Source organism: Sapajus apella, unplaced genomic scaffold, assembly GCF_009761245.1.
Source record: "Sapajus apella isolate SASKATOON/1434 unplaced genomic scaffold, GSC_monkey_1.0 scaffold155, whole genome shotgun sequence".
Classification (NCBI taxonomy): Eukaryota; Metazoa; Chordata; class Mammalia; order Primates; family Cebidae; genus Sapajus; species Sapajus apella.
The window spans coordinates 739121-757020 of NW_022437095.1; the positions used below are offsets into that span (position 1 = coordinate 739121).

The 17900-nt window shown below is 48.6% G+C and overlaps 1 protein-coding gene across 10 annotated transcripts in view; it reads right to left on the reverse strand.

Moving 5' to 3' along the window:
• Positions 1-4768: 4768 nt before the first annotated feature.
• LARP4B (La ribonucleoprotein 4B) overlaps positions 4769-17900 on the reverse strand; it is a 114794-nt gene continuing 101662 nt past the window's right edge. For 4 of the 10 annotated variants that reach the window (XM_032266113.1, XM_032266115.1, XM_032266116.1 and 1 more), the window contains 5 exons: positions 15256-15301; positions 13191-13355; positions 10141-10265; positions 9832-10045; positions 4769-8462 (listed from right to left, as the gene is read on the reverse strand). In XM_032266113.1, coding sequence (XP_032122004.1) covers positions 8175-8462; positions 9832-10045; positions 10141-10265; positions 13191-13355; positions 15256-15301 — 838 coding nt within the window. In that variant the 3' untranslated portion in view covers positions 4769-8174. The remainder of the gene's footprint in view (positions 8463-9831; positions 10046-10140; positions 10266-13190; positions 13356-15255; positions 15302-17900) is intronic. The other 6 variants (XM_032266108.1, XM_032266111.1, XM_032266110.1 and 3 more) reach the window with 2 other exon arrangements.

Consider the following 17900-nt stretch of genomic DNA (forward strand, 5'->3'; position numbering starts at 1 on the left):
TCAAAGGGGCGTCTGGAGGCCGGAAGACACGCAGGGGGCCCCGAGGTTGCAGGGGACGCTGAGGGTGCAGGGCCTAGCCTCCGGCCAGCCCCTTGGCCTCTGGTCTCTGCTCTGAACCAGGCACGTGGGTACCTCTGGGCTTTTGAGCTGGGATGGAAGGACCCCTAGGCTGCTGCACGGAGAAGGGCAGACAGGAATCCAGCAAGCAAGCAGGGACCAAGAAAGAGGCGGGCACAGACGTGGCAGGTGTGCATGCCGAGGCTGCCCGCGCAGGGAGGGGAGAAGCGTGCAAGCCGAGGCGTGTACCTGCACGGGCTGAGTCATGGACGCAGCCTCGGGAGTCCGTGCAGGTCCTGATGGCCTCTGCAGAGCTACCTCTGGTGCCTGTCCACAGCATCTGGACACCGGGCTAGGGATGGACCCAGGAGCATCCCCTGCACAGGTGCTGCAGGTACCCAGGGGAAGAGCCTCCACGGCTGCCAAGCCCTCGGGGCTCAGGCCAGAAGCAGACTCCTCAGAAGACTGCAAACAGTGCTGAGTGCTGCAGAGGAAGACGGGGACAGAGGCAGGTGACGGGCGGCTGTTGGAGATGGTGCCAGGCATCTCTGAGAAGGGCAAATATCTTGCGAAAAGTGGGAGAAATTCCGAGGGAAGGGGCCAGCAGGTCCCTGGCAGTGTGGGCGGAGGGTGTGTGCTCAGAGTTGAAGTTGCAGGTGGGTTACGGAGGGCTCCCGGGAGGGACCTGAAGGTGCGTATGTCTAAACCTTATTCCTTCCTGCGGGAAACCATCGGAGCGTTCAATGTAAGGGAACAGGGCACGGTCACTACCACAAAGGAACCCTCGGGCTGGGTGGAGTACAGCGGCAGGGACACTGGCGACGAGATGGCTGGGCTGGACAAGGCAAAGGCAGGAGTGAGTGGGACTCTTGGAGGGACACAGGGAAGAACCAAGGCTGGCAAAAGATTTGGGTTGCCTGTCTGCGTCGGGGCTGCCCGTGGAGATGGGGCTCCTGTGAGGAGCAGGAGGATCGAGGCCGGACAGTGGGTAGTCCCATCAGAGACATGCACTGACTGCATGCAGGTGGCCACGCCAAGGACACAGGAGGCTGAGCAGGCCAGGGCTGAGGAGCTCAAATGTACGGGGTAGACTGTTAGTAGACTCTTAGTTACCCCTTTTTTCTCAATGGCCCCGGTTTTGTTCAGGGACCCACCTCTCCGTCACCATGCACCTTGGGGGACCTGGCCCCACCCCAGAGCCCAGGATGGACTTCACTTGCATGAAAGCCTCTTCCCTGTGATGGTGTTTAGGTCCTAAATCTGGCCAATAAGATGTAAAATTTACTGGCAACTTTTCCCTTATTCCCAAAGTCACACAAGGAACTCTTCCCTCCCCACCCCCACCCCCCCACCCCGAGGTTAAGATGTCTGGTTGCAATACCCCAAACTGCCGCCACGGTGGGCTGGCCTGACAGCAGCCTGGAGCCCCGCCTTTCTCCACAGGGGACAGCGCATCACACAGGCCCCCGGGCCCAGGCTGATGTAATTCAGCTGGTATGGAAGGCACCGCATTGCAGGAGGGAGAAAGGTGTGGGCCTGGAAGAAACACCCAGTGGGAAAGCACAGACACTGCAGAGGGCGCTGCCCCCGCTGGCCTCAGGAAAGGGGAGACGCAACAGCAGGAGGTCAGCTAGGAGCTGACAGCGTGAGAACTGAGAAATGGCAAATTATAATCCCCAGGAAGGCAAGGGAAAAAAGAAATAGGGCAGCAGGAAACAGCAAAAGGGGTGGTGCAATTGGTCCGTAAGCAACAGTTACAAGACTGAGGCTGGCGGAGTAGATCACAAACACCTGCCACTCCGTGCTGTCCGCAAGCAACTCCCTTCAGATAGGACACAGGCGGGCCGAAAGGAGGAGGATGAAAGACGGCACGCCACACAGACGTCAGGGAAGAAGAGCCGGGCTTTGTTAGTATCCAAGCAACACTTCGGAGCAAAGACATTAACTAGAGTCTAGGGTCCTAAAGGCAGATCAGTCCGACGACACGTGGTCCTCAGTGCGCATGCGTGGAACAAGTCCCGTTAGGAGGGGGGTGAGGAAGACTGCGGCGGCCCTCGGAGGTGGCCAGCTGCACCTGTAAACGCCCCGTTTCTGCACTCGCATCTAACGTCAGAGCCTTTCCTACACTGAACGTGTTTACACTCCCATCCTGTGTAGTGAACACATAGTGAGCTTCAGCTGGGAAAAGCGGCTGCTCCAGCCAAGGAGATCCTGGTCTCAGATGAAAGGCAGAGGGGAAACCCGCTCTCCTCTGCAACTCCATCTCCTGGAAGCTCACTGATCTGCCCAGGGGCCTGGTGGTTGCTCTCCCCCCACCAGACAGCCTGTCCCCACTTGGTCCCACAAGCCCCTCTGGGTGAAGCTGCTTATCCCTTGCTCCTGGGCTCAAGCCTAGAGGGTGACTCAGCCTGCATCAGGATCCTCTTCACAATCTCCTACGCCATCCTGGGCCGTGCGGCCCTCCAGCTCCACCAGGGCAGCGCTTAGCTTCTCTGGCCATGTATATGCTCCAAGGCATCACGCGCTTGGCTATGGCCTGTGTTGTAAGTTCCATACACACCTGAAGGGCCTCTGGCTAAGCCACTGCAGCTTAGGCTACGTCCTTCCTTCCTGGCCTTCGGCTTCACCTACTATCCTTCCTCTCCATGGTGGAAACGCCCACATGCACCTTCATCCAAGAGACCAGCAGTTTACTCAGATGGGAAATGGCCTGTGCCCAAGCAGGTCCAGCCACACACGTGGTCCTTACTCAGTTGTTAGTTCAATCCACTTTTAGAGGAACACAGGATTTTAGCACTATTAAAAGATGTGGCTAGAGCAAGGAATGGAATACAATTCCAAACTTGGTGGAGAGGGGTGGCATGAAGTATGTAAACCTTTAGGGTTTGGGTCTTATACATCTCCGACAGCCATGAGGAGACTAAGCCCTGGCTCTTTTGTGGGACCTGCTGACTCCAGCAGAGCCCTGCAGCCAATCCACAGATACATGGTGATCACCACCAGCCAGGGAGTTCGGGGGGTGGGGGGGAGGATCTGTTAATGTGGTGACAGCGACTCAATACCTCATCCTATTTCTTCCCAGGGCAGTGCTGTGCACAGAGAAGACACAAAGTATACTTCATTAACACACATTTACCGTGTATCTGCTGATTTTCAGACGCGTGCTAAGGGCAGGGGAGGCTGGTGATCCAGATGGCATAATTCCTGCCCTCAGGGAGCACAATCACACTGTGATGAGTTCTATGAAGGAATTTCTCTGCAACACAGGATGACAGGTGAGTTAAATGCTCTGGTGCTAGGACAGAAAGGGAAAGCGAGAGGCAGTGTAGAACGGAGAGCCCAGGTAGAGACCCACACACACATGGGAAGTCTGTAAGTAACAAGGGTGGCACTGCAGACCAGTGGAGAGAAGTGAGCTCACTGGTAAGTGATACTGGAGAGAGAATCTTTCCACATGGCAGAAAATAAAACTGGGTTCCTGTCTAAGCACACACCACACACACGATCAAGCCCAGCCAGATTAAAGGCGCGCACACACACACACACACACACACACACACACACACACACACACACAAATTATCTTTATGACTCTGGAGTAGGGAAAGCCTTCTTAAGCAAGTCCAAGACACTCAAACAATAAAGGAGAAGACTGATAAATTTTACTACATAATAATTAAACACCATATGGCTGGGCGCAGTGGCTCACGCCTGTAATCCCAGCCCTTTGGGAGGCCGAGGCGGGTGGATCACGAGGTCAAGAGATCAAGACCATCCTGGTCAACATGGTAAAACCCCGTCTCTACTAAAAAATACAAAAATTAGCTGGGCATGGTGGCGCACGTCTGTAGTCCCAGCTACTTGGGAGGCTGAGGCAGGAGAATTGCTTGAACCCAGGAGGCAGAGGTTGCGGTGAGCCGAGATCGCGCCATTGCACTCCAGCCTGGGTAACAAGAGCAAAACTCCGTCTCAAAAAAAAAATTAAACACCATTAAAGATACTATTATAAATAATGTTAAGAGTCAAGACAACTGGTAGGTTGAAAGAAAGTACTTGTAACATATATAACAAAGGATTAATAGCCTGAACAGATAATGAATTCTATCACAAAAAGACTGAAAATGGGAAGACGACATGAAAAGGCAATGCACAGAGGAGGAAGGTCAGTCCACCAACATCTTCATCAGACCCCCATCCACTCAGTGCCTGGCACAGGAGGGGCCCGCCTCCTGCCAGCCTCTTCATCAGACCCCCATCCACTCAGTGCCTGGCACAGGAGGGGCCTGCCTCCTGCCAGCCTCTTCCTAGTGCAGGCATCACTGCTGCCTGAGGGTGAGTCTGTCACCAAGAGGACCCAAGCTCAGTTCCAAACAGCTTCGGGAACACAGCTTTAGAGAGAGTGCCATTTTCACAAAACAAATGAAAGCCCTGATACAGGAACATCTATTTTTGTGGTAAATCCTGGCGGTCAGGGTAATGACTGTCTCCCCATGAGCACTTGATGTTAACGCCAACTCTGAACCACGAAAACACAAAGTGTGAGCCCCATGTGCCGCAGCCAGCCCCAACGTGGGTGAGAGAAGCCTTTAGGATCCAATAATATATGAGGCCCATCTTTCTTTCTCATGCTTATGGGAACAGACGAAAAACTATGTTTAGAAAAGATGCATTCTTGAAGAAATTTTAATTAAAAAAAAAATGAAAAGAAAAATTGAACAGTGCCTAAATCTTTATTTTCATAACCTACATTTTTTTTTTCAAATTAAGACAGTTTTACACTGAATGACACAAAAGGAAACTTAAATTACCAATAGTTTACATGTAAGCTTGATTCCAGTCTTAATGAAAAGAAGCAGAACAAAAACAAAACCCTCAAAGAGTGTCTTCGCAGCACCCCTGCGCTGTGAACTGCCAGTGGTCAGCGCCCTTGCCTGGATTGTCTGCAGGCCTCTAGTGGGCCGTGAGGCATGCAAGCCGCAACTACAGCTCGCCAGCGGGGCACGCTGACAGGCATGCACCACCACTACCCATCGCCCAGGCACACTAAACTGGTTTTAAGCCTGAACTGCAGAGATCCTGACTAACACAGCAATGCAAGACGTTTACTGCCACCGCCAGTGACAGCAGTGATGTGATGACAGACAGCCTGGGTGGAAATGTCAAGACACTAACTCTCAGAGAACAACTACTCCATTTGAAATTCATGTTTGGAGAAATGGCCAGGTTTTTATTCTTCTATTTCAAAATGATAAGCATCATCACACGATTTTACAAGTTAAAATGCCATTTGTCATTGCTGCATCTCTGATTCTATAACCTGAGATACCACTAGGGATAAAGGAAGGCGTTAACTTTAAAAAAAAAAAAAAGTATGAAAGACACTCTCATCGCTTTTTGATGGCCCGCATGCACCATCACAGCTTCGTACTGTAATTCCCATTTTCTTCTGAGTGGAAACGCTCAAAGTAATATCAGGTTTTTTTTTGGAGATTATATAGCTATCTGGTATTTCACCTTTGCTTAATTAAAAAGGATGCTATAAAAATCACACCCGAGCAAGGTTTCAGTTCTTGATGCAAAGACTGTTGCTGGCTGGGCAGTACTACAGTGTATTGACCAGATGGCAGCAGAGCCCTCCAGCGGTGACTGGCTGTTGAACACGCCGCCCTCCTCACGCAGCTGGTGAGCTCACACTTCAGCTGACAAACAAAGTGAAGGACTGCGCTGGCTCTAACCACACACACTGCGCTGCAATGCTCACACCTTGGGGGAAAGGACTTCTCATTACTAAAAACCAAGGATTCACTGGGGATGGGGGGGGTTGTGATCTGGGAATGGCTGATGGCGCCCTGGCCCTTCCCTAGCAAAGATGCACCTCAAAGGCCCAGGCCTCAGGGTTGCCTCCCAGCTTTTAGAGTATTGAGTTTGGGTTTCAGAGATTAATTATTTCTGATTTTTTTTGGCGGGTGGGGGGTCAGTGAACTGACAACTACAAAAAAATAAATCCCCGTGTTTCTTTCAAATGCATTTGAAAAACACTAGCCCTGTGGCTATTTCTCTGCATCTGAATAATGCAATTGCTTTAAAGGAAATGGTCACGTATGTCAGGCATGTTTTCCTCTGGCGGGTAGATCATGCTTAGCTGCAGGTGATGTTAACTAGATTACTTTTTACCTTCGTTTATGATCCTGCCAGGTTTGCTCTCTATACTTTAAAACTCTTTCACATTAGATATGATTAGTATGCATTTCATACTTTATGAAAACATCTGGAGGCTTTTAATAAGACTTTCCAATTCCCTTTTGCAGCAAAGAGGCAGAATCAGTTCAACACACCGATGTAAGAGAAAAAAAATCTCAACAAATCAAAAATAATATTCAAACCACAACACTTAGTTTATCTACATCCAGCTCAACAGCAACATTTATAATATATCAATAATTTTTATCAGAATTTTCTCTGTAGGGTACCTTTTTAATATGTTCTGATTATTTACAACTGTACAGGCAAAGCACACTCCCAAGTGCACATATTTAATACAGTATTGACTATTTGCATTTACAGGATTTTCCAACATTCTGAAAAAAAGATCAACTGTTTATTAAGATCTTTAAGGTATATTACAAAAACTACTGCTAGCTCTTGTACTACAGTATGCTTACTCAGTAAAACTAGCGACAGGAGATCCACACAGTAACTGAGTAACTCTGACCCACTCACGCCAACCCAGGGCCGGGCTCCATGGACTCTAAGCTGTCTTATACAAAAGTTAAGGCAAAGTCATTTTCAAGTTTAAATAAAATTCAAGTCTTTAAATATTGGATGGAAATAATTTTTTCTTAAAAAAAACCCTCAGTCTTGTTAAATAACATTTTGTGGAATAAAGTGTATGGTTACATTTAGCAGGAAATATTCTTATTTTAATGTTTGCTGCTTAGAATACTTAAAGAAAAATTTTAGGCATTTTAAAACAAAATAATTTATATTTAACTTTATCATAAACTTGCTAACTTTAGTGCATCCTGGTTCTTGAAGTGCAGCACTTCCGTAAGTGAACCAATGAGGCCCTCGTCTCGGAGGAAAAAGAGCAGGATCGTTAACCTCCACCAGCCAAAGAGGGGAAAAACCACAAACACCATTCTCTCACAATCACATAACTCTTAAATCCATGTGCTGATGCAGAAGTACAGGAAGACGTCCACATGGAGCTGACCAAGATGTGGACTCTCTCCAACCAGAGTGCTGGGGAATACAGACAGAAATGTGCACAGAGCAGGGCCGGAGCCGTCAGCTCATAGGGGTCAAAATAACATCATGGTGCAACTTCCGGTAACATGTCAGTGGGCAACAGTTTATGTTTTCATTTAGGTTCTATTCACAATGTGCTTTGAATTTATATTACATAATAACCACTTGAAACTGGAGTGAGAAGCTGGTTACTTGCTTGCAGTGCGTCAGAACCAAGGTTCCGTGTCTCCCTGGGGTGGCCCCTGCAGGTTCACTCTGCCCACAAGATCAAAACGGATGCGCTCTCTACATTCTTAAATGCCAGAGTCCCCTACTAACGGCTTAGGTGGAAGCACAGCTCCCACATCAGCACTGATACCCTGGCGTGGCCAGCACTGCCTCCATGAGGCCACACCTGCCTCTGCCAGGGCCACTGGCCCTCATTCATCTGTGGGGACATTCTAGAGATACGCACTTGCAGACTAGTTACCAAAAAAAAAAAAAAAAAAAAGTAGTATAGTTCCCTTAATTTAGAAAAACTCACTATATATAGCTTGCTGAAGTTCAGAGCCACATGGAGGCTTAATAAAAAATACCAATTTGTTAGGATAAATGCATTTTCTATCTTGGGAAAAAAAAAAAAATCAGACTTATGCATCACCTCCAGTTAAGCACCAACCTAAAATAAGGTTTGTATTAATTAAATCCTGAAAAATTGATTTTTTTTCAAGAGGGGAGAATCCAACTCACAGAAGAAAACCAACTTGAGGATCCCACGGGCCTCAGACACTGCAAGCTCCTAACCAGCGGCTCGCCCTCGCACTGAGTGGGAAGAGTGTCTCATTTGTGGTTAACACAGCGCTCTGCGACCCCTCCCAGACGTACGGTTTTCACTGAGGAGACTTGGGGGGAGTGCTCTGCTCTCGGCTGAGACGCTTCCCCATGGCTGAGGGCGAGGGTCGGCCCCCTGCCGGCCGCCTCTGGTCTCTGGGGGCTCCAGGTGTGGACTTGAGGGCTGGGGGCTCCCGGTATCTCTCCACAGGGTCTGCCAGCTTCTTTTCCTCCTTCCCACAACTAGCAGTGTTTGGCTTTTGTTCTTTTTGGGGTTGCAATGGGGAAGAAGGAGGCTCTTTACTCGTTCTCTGACAAATCTCTGCGTAGCTGGGCTTTCGCAATTCCTGAAAACAGACAATTCCGGGTTACCTGTGTGAAACCGTGCCTCAAGGGACAAGACAGGAAATCAAGTTCACTTAAGATAAAAGAGTTTTCAATTGTAACTAAGTTTCCATCTTCACTAGTGTTTTTAACTTCTAGAAAGTTCATAAAATTCAATGATTTGGTTTCCTCTGCAGTATAACGTTCCCTCTGTGCTACTCTAATAATGCCTAAAAAATGGATAAAATTAGAAAAGGCATGAGAAGAAAAGGGCTGACTGAACACCATGCCCCATCCAGCCCTATGCCTGCTTGAGCAATGTGGAAGCCTAGGAGGAGTCCTGATGCTGCCTGTGCTCACCACCCCACCTCAGGACAACAGAGGGGTGTCCCGAGTGCCCACAGCGAGCAATGGACTCTCACATGGTACCCAACGTTGAAAGGTAAACTCTAAAAACAGTCTTTAAATAAAAATGGTCTGCACATTTCAAACTACAAAGAACTGGAAATGTGTAAGAATGATGAAGGCAGCTAAAATCTTCACAGAAATGTATAAGAGGGTTTTCAGATAAGTGGAAGCGTAAAGGCTAAACTAAAATATTTCACTCACCTACAAAACTATCGCCTTCATAGTATTTTAGGGAGGGCGGGAACAACAGAGTCTCGCTCTGCCTCCTAGGCTGGAGTGCAGTGGCATGGTCTCAGCTCACTGCCTCCCAGGTACAAGCGATTCTCCTGCCTCGCCCGCCCAAGTAGCTGGGACTACAGATGCATACCACCACGACTGGCAAATTTTTCATATTTTTAGTAGAGATGGGGTTTCACCGCGTTAGCCAGGATAGTCTTGATCTCCTGACCTTGTGATCCCCCTGCCTCAGCCTCCCAAAGTGCTGAGATTACAGGCCTGAGCCACCGCACCCGGCCCGGCCTTTAATAACTTTAGCTTATTAAAAAATTCTTTTTAAGACTCAGCCCAGGGGACAATAATGGATTAATCTACCAAATCAAGGAAAAAGCTCACCCAAGATTAAACTACAGAAGACACAATTCAGAGTAAGTGAGGCCATGGTTCACCCAGTAGGGAAACCAGCAGAAAAGAAGTCGCTGGGGTTCAGGCCTGCTGGGCCCACAGGGATCGGCGGGTGGTTAGGCCACCATCTTACTCTTCCTTTCTCTTCATCAGACACACAACATGTGTGCACGCACACACACAGACACACACACAGAAACAGGAGCTAGGGTCTTGTGACTACTCAAGAAACCTCTACTGACCAACAATGAAATTAAGGACTATGTCGTGGTCCAAGAAAGAACTGGAGTAGTGGGAAATTACTAGCAAATATTAAAGGTATTTGGTACAGGAAACACAACACAGATCCAAATAAAAACCCACCAAATTAGATGTGATTAAAAAACGAGCAGGTGCAGGAGTGCGCAGCGTCTGTTCACACCAGAGCCTCGCGGCTGTCGTGCAGGAAGGCAGGCACGAGGTACGTACCGTGGCGGCTCCGTTCACCTGCACCGATTTACATGCTGTCGCAGTGAGGGCGGGAGGAAGTCTGTCCACACTGTGGGCTTCCCTCTGTTTCTCCGCCACCTTGGGATCACTGTAAAAATGCCACCCAATATTTGAATCTCATGCAACATCACAGGCCACTCAAGTCAGTAAACACCAAGGCGCCAGTAGAACACCAATACTCACTCGGGTAAATGAGCTGGGGAGGGGGATCTCTCGTATGTTGCTGATACAGCACAAGACGCCGGCACCGAGGGCTCTCTGGAGACCACTACAGGAAGAGTATTCATGCTCGAATCTGCACTGAGGGTCTGAAACAGGGTCGAGAGTGTTCATCAGAGTTCTGCCGGCACTAAGTGGAGCTGGTACCAGTGCCCATTCACCCCACCTGAGAACAGCCTTGGGAGAGAGGCACAAGGACATAGGGAAAGAGAGTCTTCTACAGCAAAAATGTCACAAAGAGCCTGGGACTGTCCTCTGCCCCACAGACCACTCACCCTTCTCTTTCTTGGCAAATGCCCCATTGCTCTTCCGTCACGGGCCCTTATCTGCTCTCCTGCAATGATGATCTACAAGCTTATTTCTTATATATATATATATAAATAAATAATTGCACTTTAGGTTCTGGTGTACACGTGCAGAACATGCAGGATTGTTGCATGGGTACATACATGGCAATGTGGTTTGCTGCCTCCATCCCCCCATCACCTATACCTCGCATTTTCCCACCCCAACCTCCCTACCCGCCACTGTCCCTCTCCTGTTCCCCCTCAATAGACCCCAGTGTGTGATGCTCCCCTCCCTGTGTCCATGTGTTCTCACTGTTCAACACCCGCCTATGAGTGAGAACATGTGGTGTTTGATTTTCTGTTCTTGTGTCAGGTTGCTGAGAATGGTTTCCAGATTCATCCATGTCCCTACAAATGACACGAACTCATTGTTTTTTTATGGCTTATTTCTTAACCGAACAGTCATCAAACACATCTTACCCACCTGGCACTTTGGGCCCAGCATGGTGTGGCACAAAACCACACACACATCTCCTGGGTGTTGAGTCCTAACACAGTTCAACATGACTCATTCACACAGCTGATCAAAAATGATCAGTGCCTCCACATCTGTATAAATGTGGGCTCCCTGAGGCAGATGGCAGGCACTGACAGCAGCTGTCCCTGAATTCACAACAACCCCAGGAAGCAGGTGGGCTAATGCCTCCATCTCAACAGATGGGGAAACTGAGGCCCAATACATCTAAGTTAATCTGTCCAAGGTTAGAAAGCTAAGGACTGAGCGAAACTTATTCCCTCCTTACTCCAGCCAGCAAGCCCCTCCCTGTGCAGTGGCTATTTTATCTGTGCTTGATCTTATTCACATGGGACATCATGACACACTTGTCATGCAACTTAAAAAAGGCAGGAGGGCAGGTGGTCTTCAAACTTCTGCCCTTAAATGAAGGCGGACAACAGACTGAGAGCCCTTCTAGCCCGAGAACCAGTACCTGCTGCGACTCCTGTGCTTGAGCAGCAGGAATCCAGCTTGGTGCAAACAGGATGGCAAAGGACTCCTTTTGCAAAAGCTCATTTTAAACTCAGTGTAAGGGCCGGGTGGCGCGGTGGTTCATACCTATAATCCTAGCACTTTGGGAGGCCAAGGTAGGCGGATCACCTGAGGTTAGAGATTCCAGACCAGCCTGTTCCAACAAGGTGAAACCTACTCTCTACTAACAACACAAAAATTAGCCTGGTATGGTGGTGCCTGCCTATAATCCCAGCCACTCGGGAGGCTGAGGTGAGGCAGGAGAATTGCTTAAATCTGGCAGGCAGAGGTTGCAGTGAGCCAAGGTCATGCCACTGCACTCCAGCTTGGGTGACAGAGCAAGATTCCATCTCAAAAAATAAAAATAAAAAAATTCAGGCTATGTTCCGTCCCAATGCAATGAAATGCAGATCCACAACTGCACTCATGAAGCAAGTCAGAGTGACCATCACAAGCTCCATGTCAATAGGGGAAGGGCTGAACCCCATCATTTCTGGAGTCTCCACCCTACTTTGAAACTCACAGGCCATGCTGTCGACTTAAGAAGCTCCCAAGCAGCAGCAGCAATGGAGTCTGCTGCACCTGGCTGGTGGCATGAGGCTCAGGGGCAGGCTTTTCAAAGCAGCAATTCTTTTTTCAAGAGAAACGTTACACAGAAACTCAAAATGGGCGCGGCAGTAGCTGCTGTTTCTGAAGCAGGCCTGTCTCTTCTCCTCCACTCAGTACCAAGGGGTATAGGCCACAGTTTGAAAACTGGAATTCATGGTCTTTCAAGTGCATTTCTTCTCAGGGCACGAATACCTCAGAAATTATGGGGTGGCAATTTAAGGCTATGTGACAGAATTCTGGAATGCACTCAACCTCCAAGGTTGAAAACAGGAGTGTGACCATGTACCAATATGAAAAGGAAGAGACACGTCACCTCGCTTTAGCCTAAGGATACTACCTCAAAATCCACCTTAAATTCTGCCCTAGAAACTGAGGAACTGTTCTATCTACTACGGTGCCTTCCCGAAAGCCTGGGGAGGAAGAGATGCTGACTCTGCAGACCTGAGTGGGGTAGCAGGTGGCATGGTCATGTGGCATGGAATAGACCCGCAGTGACTCTGAGGCACAGCTGGGGAAAGGGCCCCTGGGACAGGAGACGAAGGCAACCACGAGTAATTGGCAGGCTCTTCCTGTGCACAGTAAGTAACTGGGCAGAAAGTTTCTCTGCACCTTCCAGAGCCTTCAAACGCCAGGTGTGGCAACTGGACCAGTCCCTTTACCTCGCTAAGCACATTAGAGACCAGAGCTCTGGGCTGAGTGTCCTCTGGCATCTGCAGCTCGGAATGGCTCCTGGGATGATGTTCACTGCCCTGGGGGGAGCACCCCGTGGGGCAGCCCAGACCTTACCAGAAACCACCAACACTACACTGAGGTCAATCTAAGTTTCTGGGTGAGAGAAAGGGTCTATACGGCATGTCATGGCACAGCTTTCTACCTTGGACTTCATCAGACAGCAAGGTTCAGTAGAAGGCCCAGCCCTGGGTTCAAGGCTGGCCTTACTCCAAATCTGTGTGACCTCTGCAATCACCTGGCCTCCAAGCCTCTCCTGAGTATTAAAAACAAACATGTATAAAGAGCTCGGTAAAGAGCCTGACATGGAACCCGTACCTAGACAGTGCTGACAACCATTAGACATGTAACGGATCCCTTACCCTTTCTTTGGATGATCCTATTATCAAGCCAGATAGCCTGTTTTCAAACAAGTCCTCTGTCTTCAAATTGCCCGCAGCTCCAGGTAACGGAGGGAAGTTGGATAGCCCCAGCTCGAAGCTTGGCGACGGAGGCTTTGGTGGCGTTGGAGACTGCGTCTGGCTGCTCTGCAACAGAATGACACCCCAGGGTCATGGTATGGAAATAGAAGGCCAGGCAACTTCTCATTTCCACACCTGTTGGGAAAATATCTGTAAAAACAACACGCAGATCATTCAACCCAGACAAGGGCTTCCTCACCCAATCGAAGGTCCTCTCCCAAGCAGCTTCAACCGCCTAGAGCAGAGCTGTGAAACTGAAATCTCAAGGCTGCTGCCGCCCAAGAAACATGTCAAAAAGGACACAGTAAGGCTAAGGTGCCATCCAAAGAGCCATTCACCCATGGCTACCAGCACTCACGAACGGCAGGGCAGCTAAAGGCAAGAGAGGCGCTCTGGAGTGACTCCAGCCCATCAGATGGAAAGCAGGGCAGCCTGGGTCTAGACATTAAACTTTCCCATTTCCAGACAAGTATTGTGATTACACATAGTTTTTCATGTAAGTCACAAAGATAATTGTAAAAAACAAAATATGACACTTTCTCCACTCTCCACAACCTGTGTAAGAAATGTTACACATATTCATATCAAAAAAGTGGTTTAACAAAAGGGGAGCTTGAATTCTCTGAAAATCAACTTAAAGGTTTTATTTTTAAATAATTAAAAACACAGTATTTGATAACAAATTCTGATCAGATTCTTTGACTTCAAGAAAGCAAACTCAGTATAACAAGAAGTGAGTATACTTTGCAAGCCCAAATCTCAGGAGAAAGGCAATGATACCTTTTTATTGGAAAATGATCTATCGACCTGCTTTAACAAGTTGGCAGTCATTTTGTGAGTAAACAGTTCCTTGGCTGAAGGACACATGGCACAGAAAGCGGAAATGAGTTTCTATTTAGTTTAGAAATGAGTTTATGGTAACTAAAGAATACAAGTATTTTTGGTTGGAAAAATGAGCTACTTCGACTAGAATGCAAAGCTCTCTTAGAATTCACCTAACTTATACCACAGGCAGGTGATTCCCTACATCAGTAGATTCTAGAGAAAATATGCATGCCAGAACTCAAGTGAAAGCAGGTCAAAGGACGAAAATGAATTCAGGCTGATCCGAATCCCAGTCTGTGCTGGGCATTCCTCTTGTTTCTCTGCTCCATGGTACAGGCGCCTAATTTTAGCTTGGCTTTTCCCAGTTAGGTGCCCTTGGAAGTAAGCTTGTGCCTACTAAGTAGCTGTCAACTGGCTCTCTATAACCTAGTATTGCGAACACGATGCTCAAAGTAATCCTGCAAAGCTGTAAGTTACACATGGCCACTATGATGGCAAAGCAGTTTTAAACACCCTCGGCATGTTGCCGAGGTGACCATAGCTTTTCAGAAGATAAGCATTATTACAGACAACCTTCCCCAAAAATGTATTTAAATCTCAACTTGTAGAAGCAAAATGGGCCGGCAACAACCGTCCTGATGTTGGAGTTACAACAGATGGGGCTTCACTTGGAAGGCAGTGTTAAAATTCTCTAGGATCTGAGCGCCTCTTGGTGAGGTCCGAGTACTGGTCAGGTCCCATGAGCATGGTTAGACCCAAGGCTCACACACTTTTCAGCATCTGTACCTTTCTGAGGTCCTGAACACATGCACTGAAGACAATGAGCGTACACTCTGTCATCAGTACAACACGGGGCCACATGCTGAAGCTTCTAAGCAGGTCACAGTCATGAACACACGCATCAGCAAAGCAAAGCAAAACAAAACGAAACAGAAACGGCTGTGGGAAAACATCACATCAGGAACAACAGTGCCCCTGCGTTTCATAATCAATGTTTAGATGCTCGCCCTGTTAGTCCAAATGGTTACAGGAATTCACTAATTCCAACCGGAATTAACTGATAAAAACTACCTTACCAGGTTTGTTTGGTATAAATTAGATTTAAATATCTTGTAAAGAAGCATATGCTTTATGTACTCACTGTAAACTTCTCCTCCCTTTTCTTCCGGTAGCCAAAGGAATTCTTCCTAGAGGAGTGAAAAGTGAAAGATTGTTATTTTTTTCCCCCACTTGGGAGAATTTATTGTTGAGCGTGTTTGCGCTCACATAACCAAAGTACACATTAATTCAGTCTTTAACACTATCAAAGATGACTTTTGATTCTAAAATCCCAACTTTAAGAAGCATAAGCATAACAACACAAAGTTTACAGCAACGGAATAATGCAGGAGTCCAGAAGTAACAAAAAAGGAAAACACTGACTGAAGCCATCTCCCTAGTGCCTCTTTGGGATGTCTGTTGAGACATGAGTACTGAAGATCTACTGGGTCGAAATGACAAAGATACATAAAATACGAGCCTGAGCACCATCAGTGAGTTGTTTAAAATGGTGAGAATTTCTCCAATGCAGATTTGCTTTACATCAGAATTTAAAAGGCCCCAAACACCCTGTCCCATCCCTTTAGATTTAAATATCCTTTGCCCTCTCAGCTTCCACCACCACTACCTCAATGGCTGATCCCTTCCACGAAAGGCATGCAAGGACCTCTGTGCCCCAAAGACTTCCTGTCCCCACCCACGAGCCTCGGCAATCTTGTTCTGGATTGCCCCTGCAGGCAGCAAGGCCACACCACACACACAGCTGATAACCAGATGGACAGACACTGACTAGTGGTGACTTCACATGAAACCCTGAGACACTAGGATGGCCAAGACATTCTCATTTCCCTGGACAGGCTTATGTAATCTAACAAGTCACATGACACACATTAATTTCACTTTATAATTTAATAGAATGCAAAGACTCCCCCAAAGGCCTTGTGTTACATAACCTGGAAAGGAGTTAAGAAACAGTCTTAACTAATTCCTTCATTTACAGAAAACCAAAAAGTAGTCTTGCCTAAGATGGCCAAACATTGGAATACTCCGTGGACCCTGAGGATAGCCCCTCTGGGGGAAGGAAGCACAAACCTTTAGGGTTCTAGAGCAAACCCACGTTATCTCCTACAGGAAACATTATAGAAATAGCTCTGGCTCTCTACTGGGCCTGAGGAGACCGCAGGCTAGAGTATGGGATATGGATGGGCACTGAGCCACAGGCGGGGCACAAATCCTGGCAACCCTCCCTCCTGTAGGAATAGGTAGCTTGGTGCTCCTTGTCCTGGCCTGCATTATGGACAGCTACCGCAGTACACACCTAGCTCAGCACCACTCCCTAATTGAAGGTGCTCCCAAAACCCAGGGAGCTGAACTCCCACTCCGCTGTGCCAGGACTCAGAAGTAGCGGAAAGGTGGGGTGACACTGGCTCATGACCAGAGCTAGGGTAACAGCGGGATGAGAGTCTCGAGTGGGACAGGACTCAGCTGGTCATGGGGACCTGGTAGGGGTGTGAGATGGATGGTGCCAGCACCTGCTTGTCCAGAGTCATCACCCCGAGTGCCAAATGGAAGGATATCAGTAACATGGGAGAAGGATGTCCTGCAGGGCTCGGCACAGGGCATGCCTCTGCCAAGGGCAGCTTGCTCATCACTACTGGCTGGAACGCAGGAGCACCATCCCTTGGAACACAGTGGTGTCCAGGACACACACCTACCTGCCATAGGGTCCTATCCCAGTCACCATCAGTGGGCCCAGCCAACACTCCCACACCCTCGCTGGGCTCCACGTAACCCGTGTCAGACCCAGAAGCCCACCTTCGGCCTCAAAACACTGTCAGCTGTCAGTGCCCATTCGTGCAGAGAACAGGCTGGCCAAGCCAAGGCTCAGCAACAGGGTCATAGGGGGTTCCAGCTCATAAGGGGCAGCAAGGGAGCCAGGGTGTACCTGGCACCACTGAGGAAACATTACTGTGACACCCGCGACTCTGAACGTGGTGCTGTGAAGGCCTGAGACCCTGAAGAGGCATGCTTCCCCCAGCTGAACCTAACGGTAGCTCCACCAAGGAAGCAAGACACTTTGCGCCTGGGGCTCCTCATGCCATTCAATCCAGCTCCCACACAAGGGTAGGGAAGTGTGTCTGGACTCTGAGGCTGAGCCGTGCCCCGCCATGGCTCCCACACAAGGGTAGGGAAGTGTGTCTGGACTCTAAGAGGTTCACCAGGGCATCTTAGCACTTTGGTCCAATAGAGGAAGTTAATGGAAAAAAAACAAAGCCTCCCAAAAGGGGGAGGTTGAGGCACAGCTACTGTGGATCAGGTTTCTCAGGGGAAGCAAGGCCTGGAGCACCTCCCTGCGAAGCAGCACAAGCTCCTTCTAAAGACAGAGGGAAGGAGGAGGTTACAAGTCAGCTCTGGCTTCACGACCCATTGCAGAAACAGGCTGTGGGAGCCGCATGCACTTTCCCCGCCTATGGTGTCCATGTGATGTATGCTTCCTAAACCACTCCCTGCTGCAGTGCTTAGGTTTCGGGTGGGAGAACAGTCATCCTCATTTGGTGGGGAGACAGAGGGTCTCCACTGGTACAAAATCTGCATCTGTTAGGCAAAAGCATAAACCTGTTACAATTGCATTTGGAAGTGCAAGTCTTATTGAAAGGCAGACCACATTCGTTAGCAAGGTTTGGCCCCTCACCTTCAAAGCCACCTGTATACACTTTGTGAGGTGGCTGAAATTCAACAAACCCCACT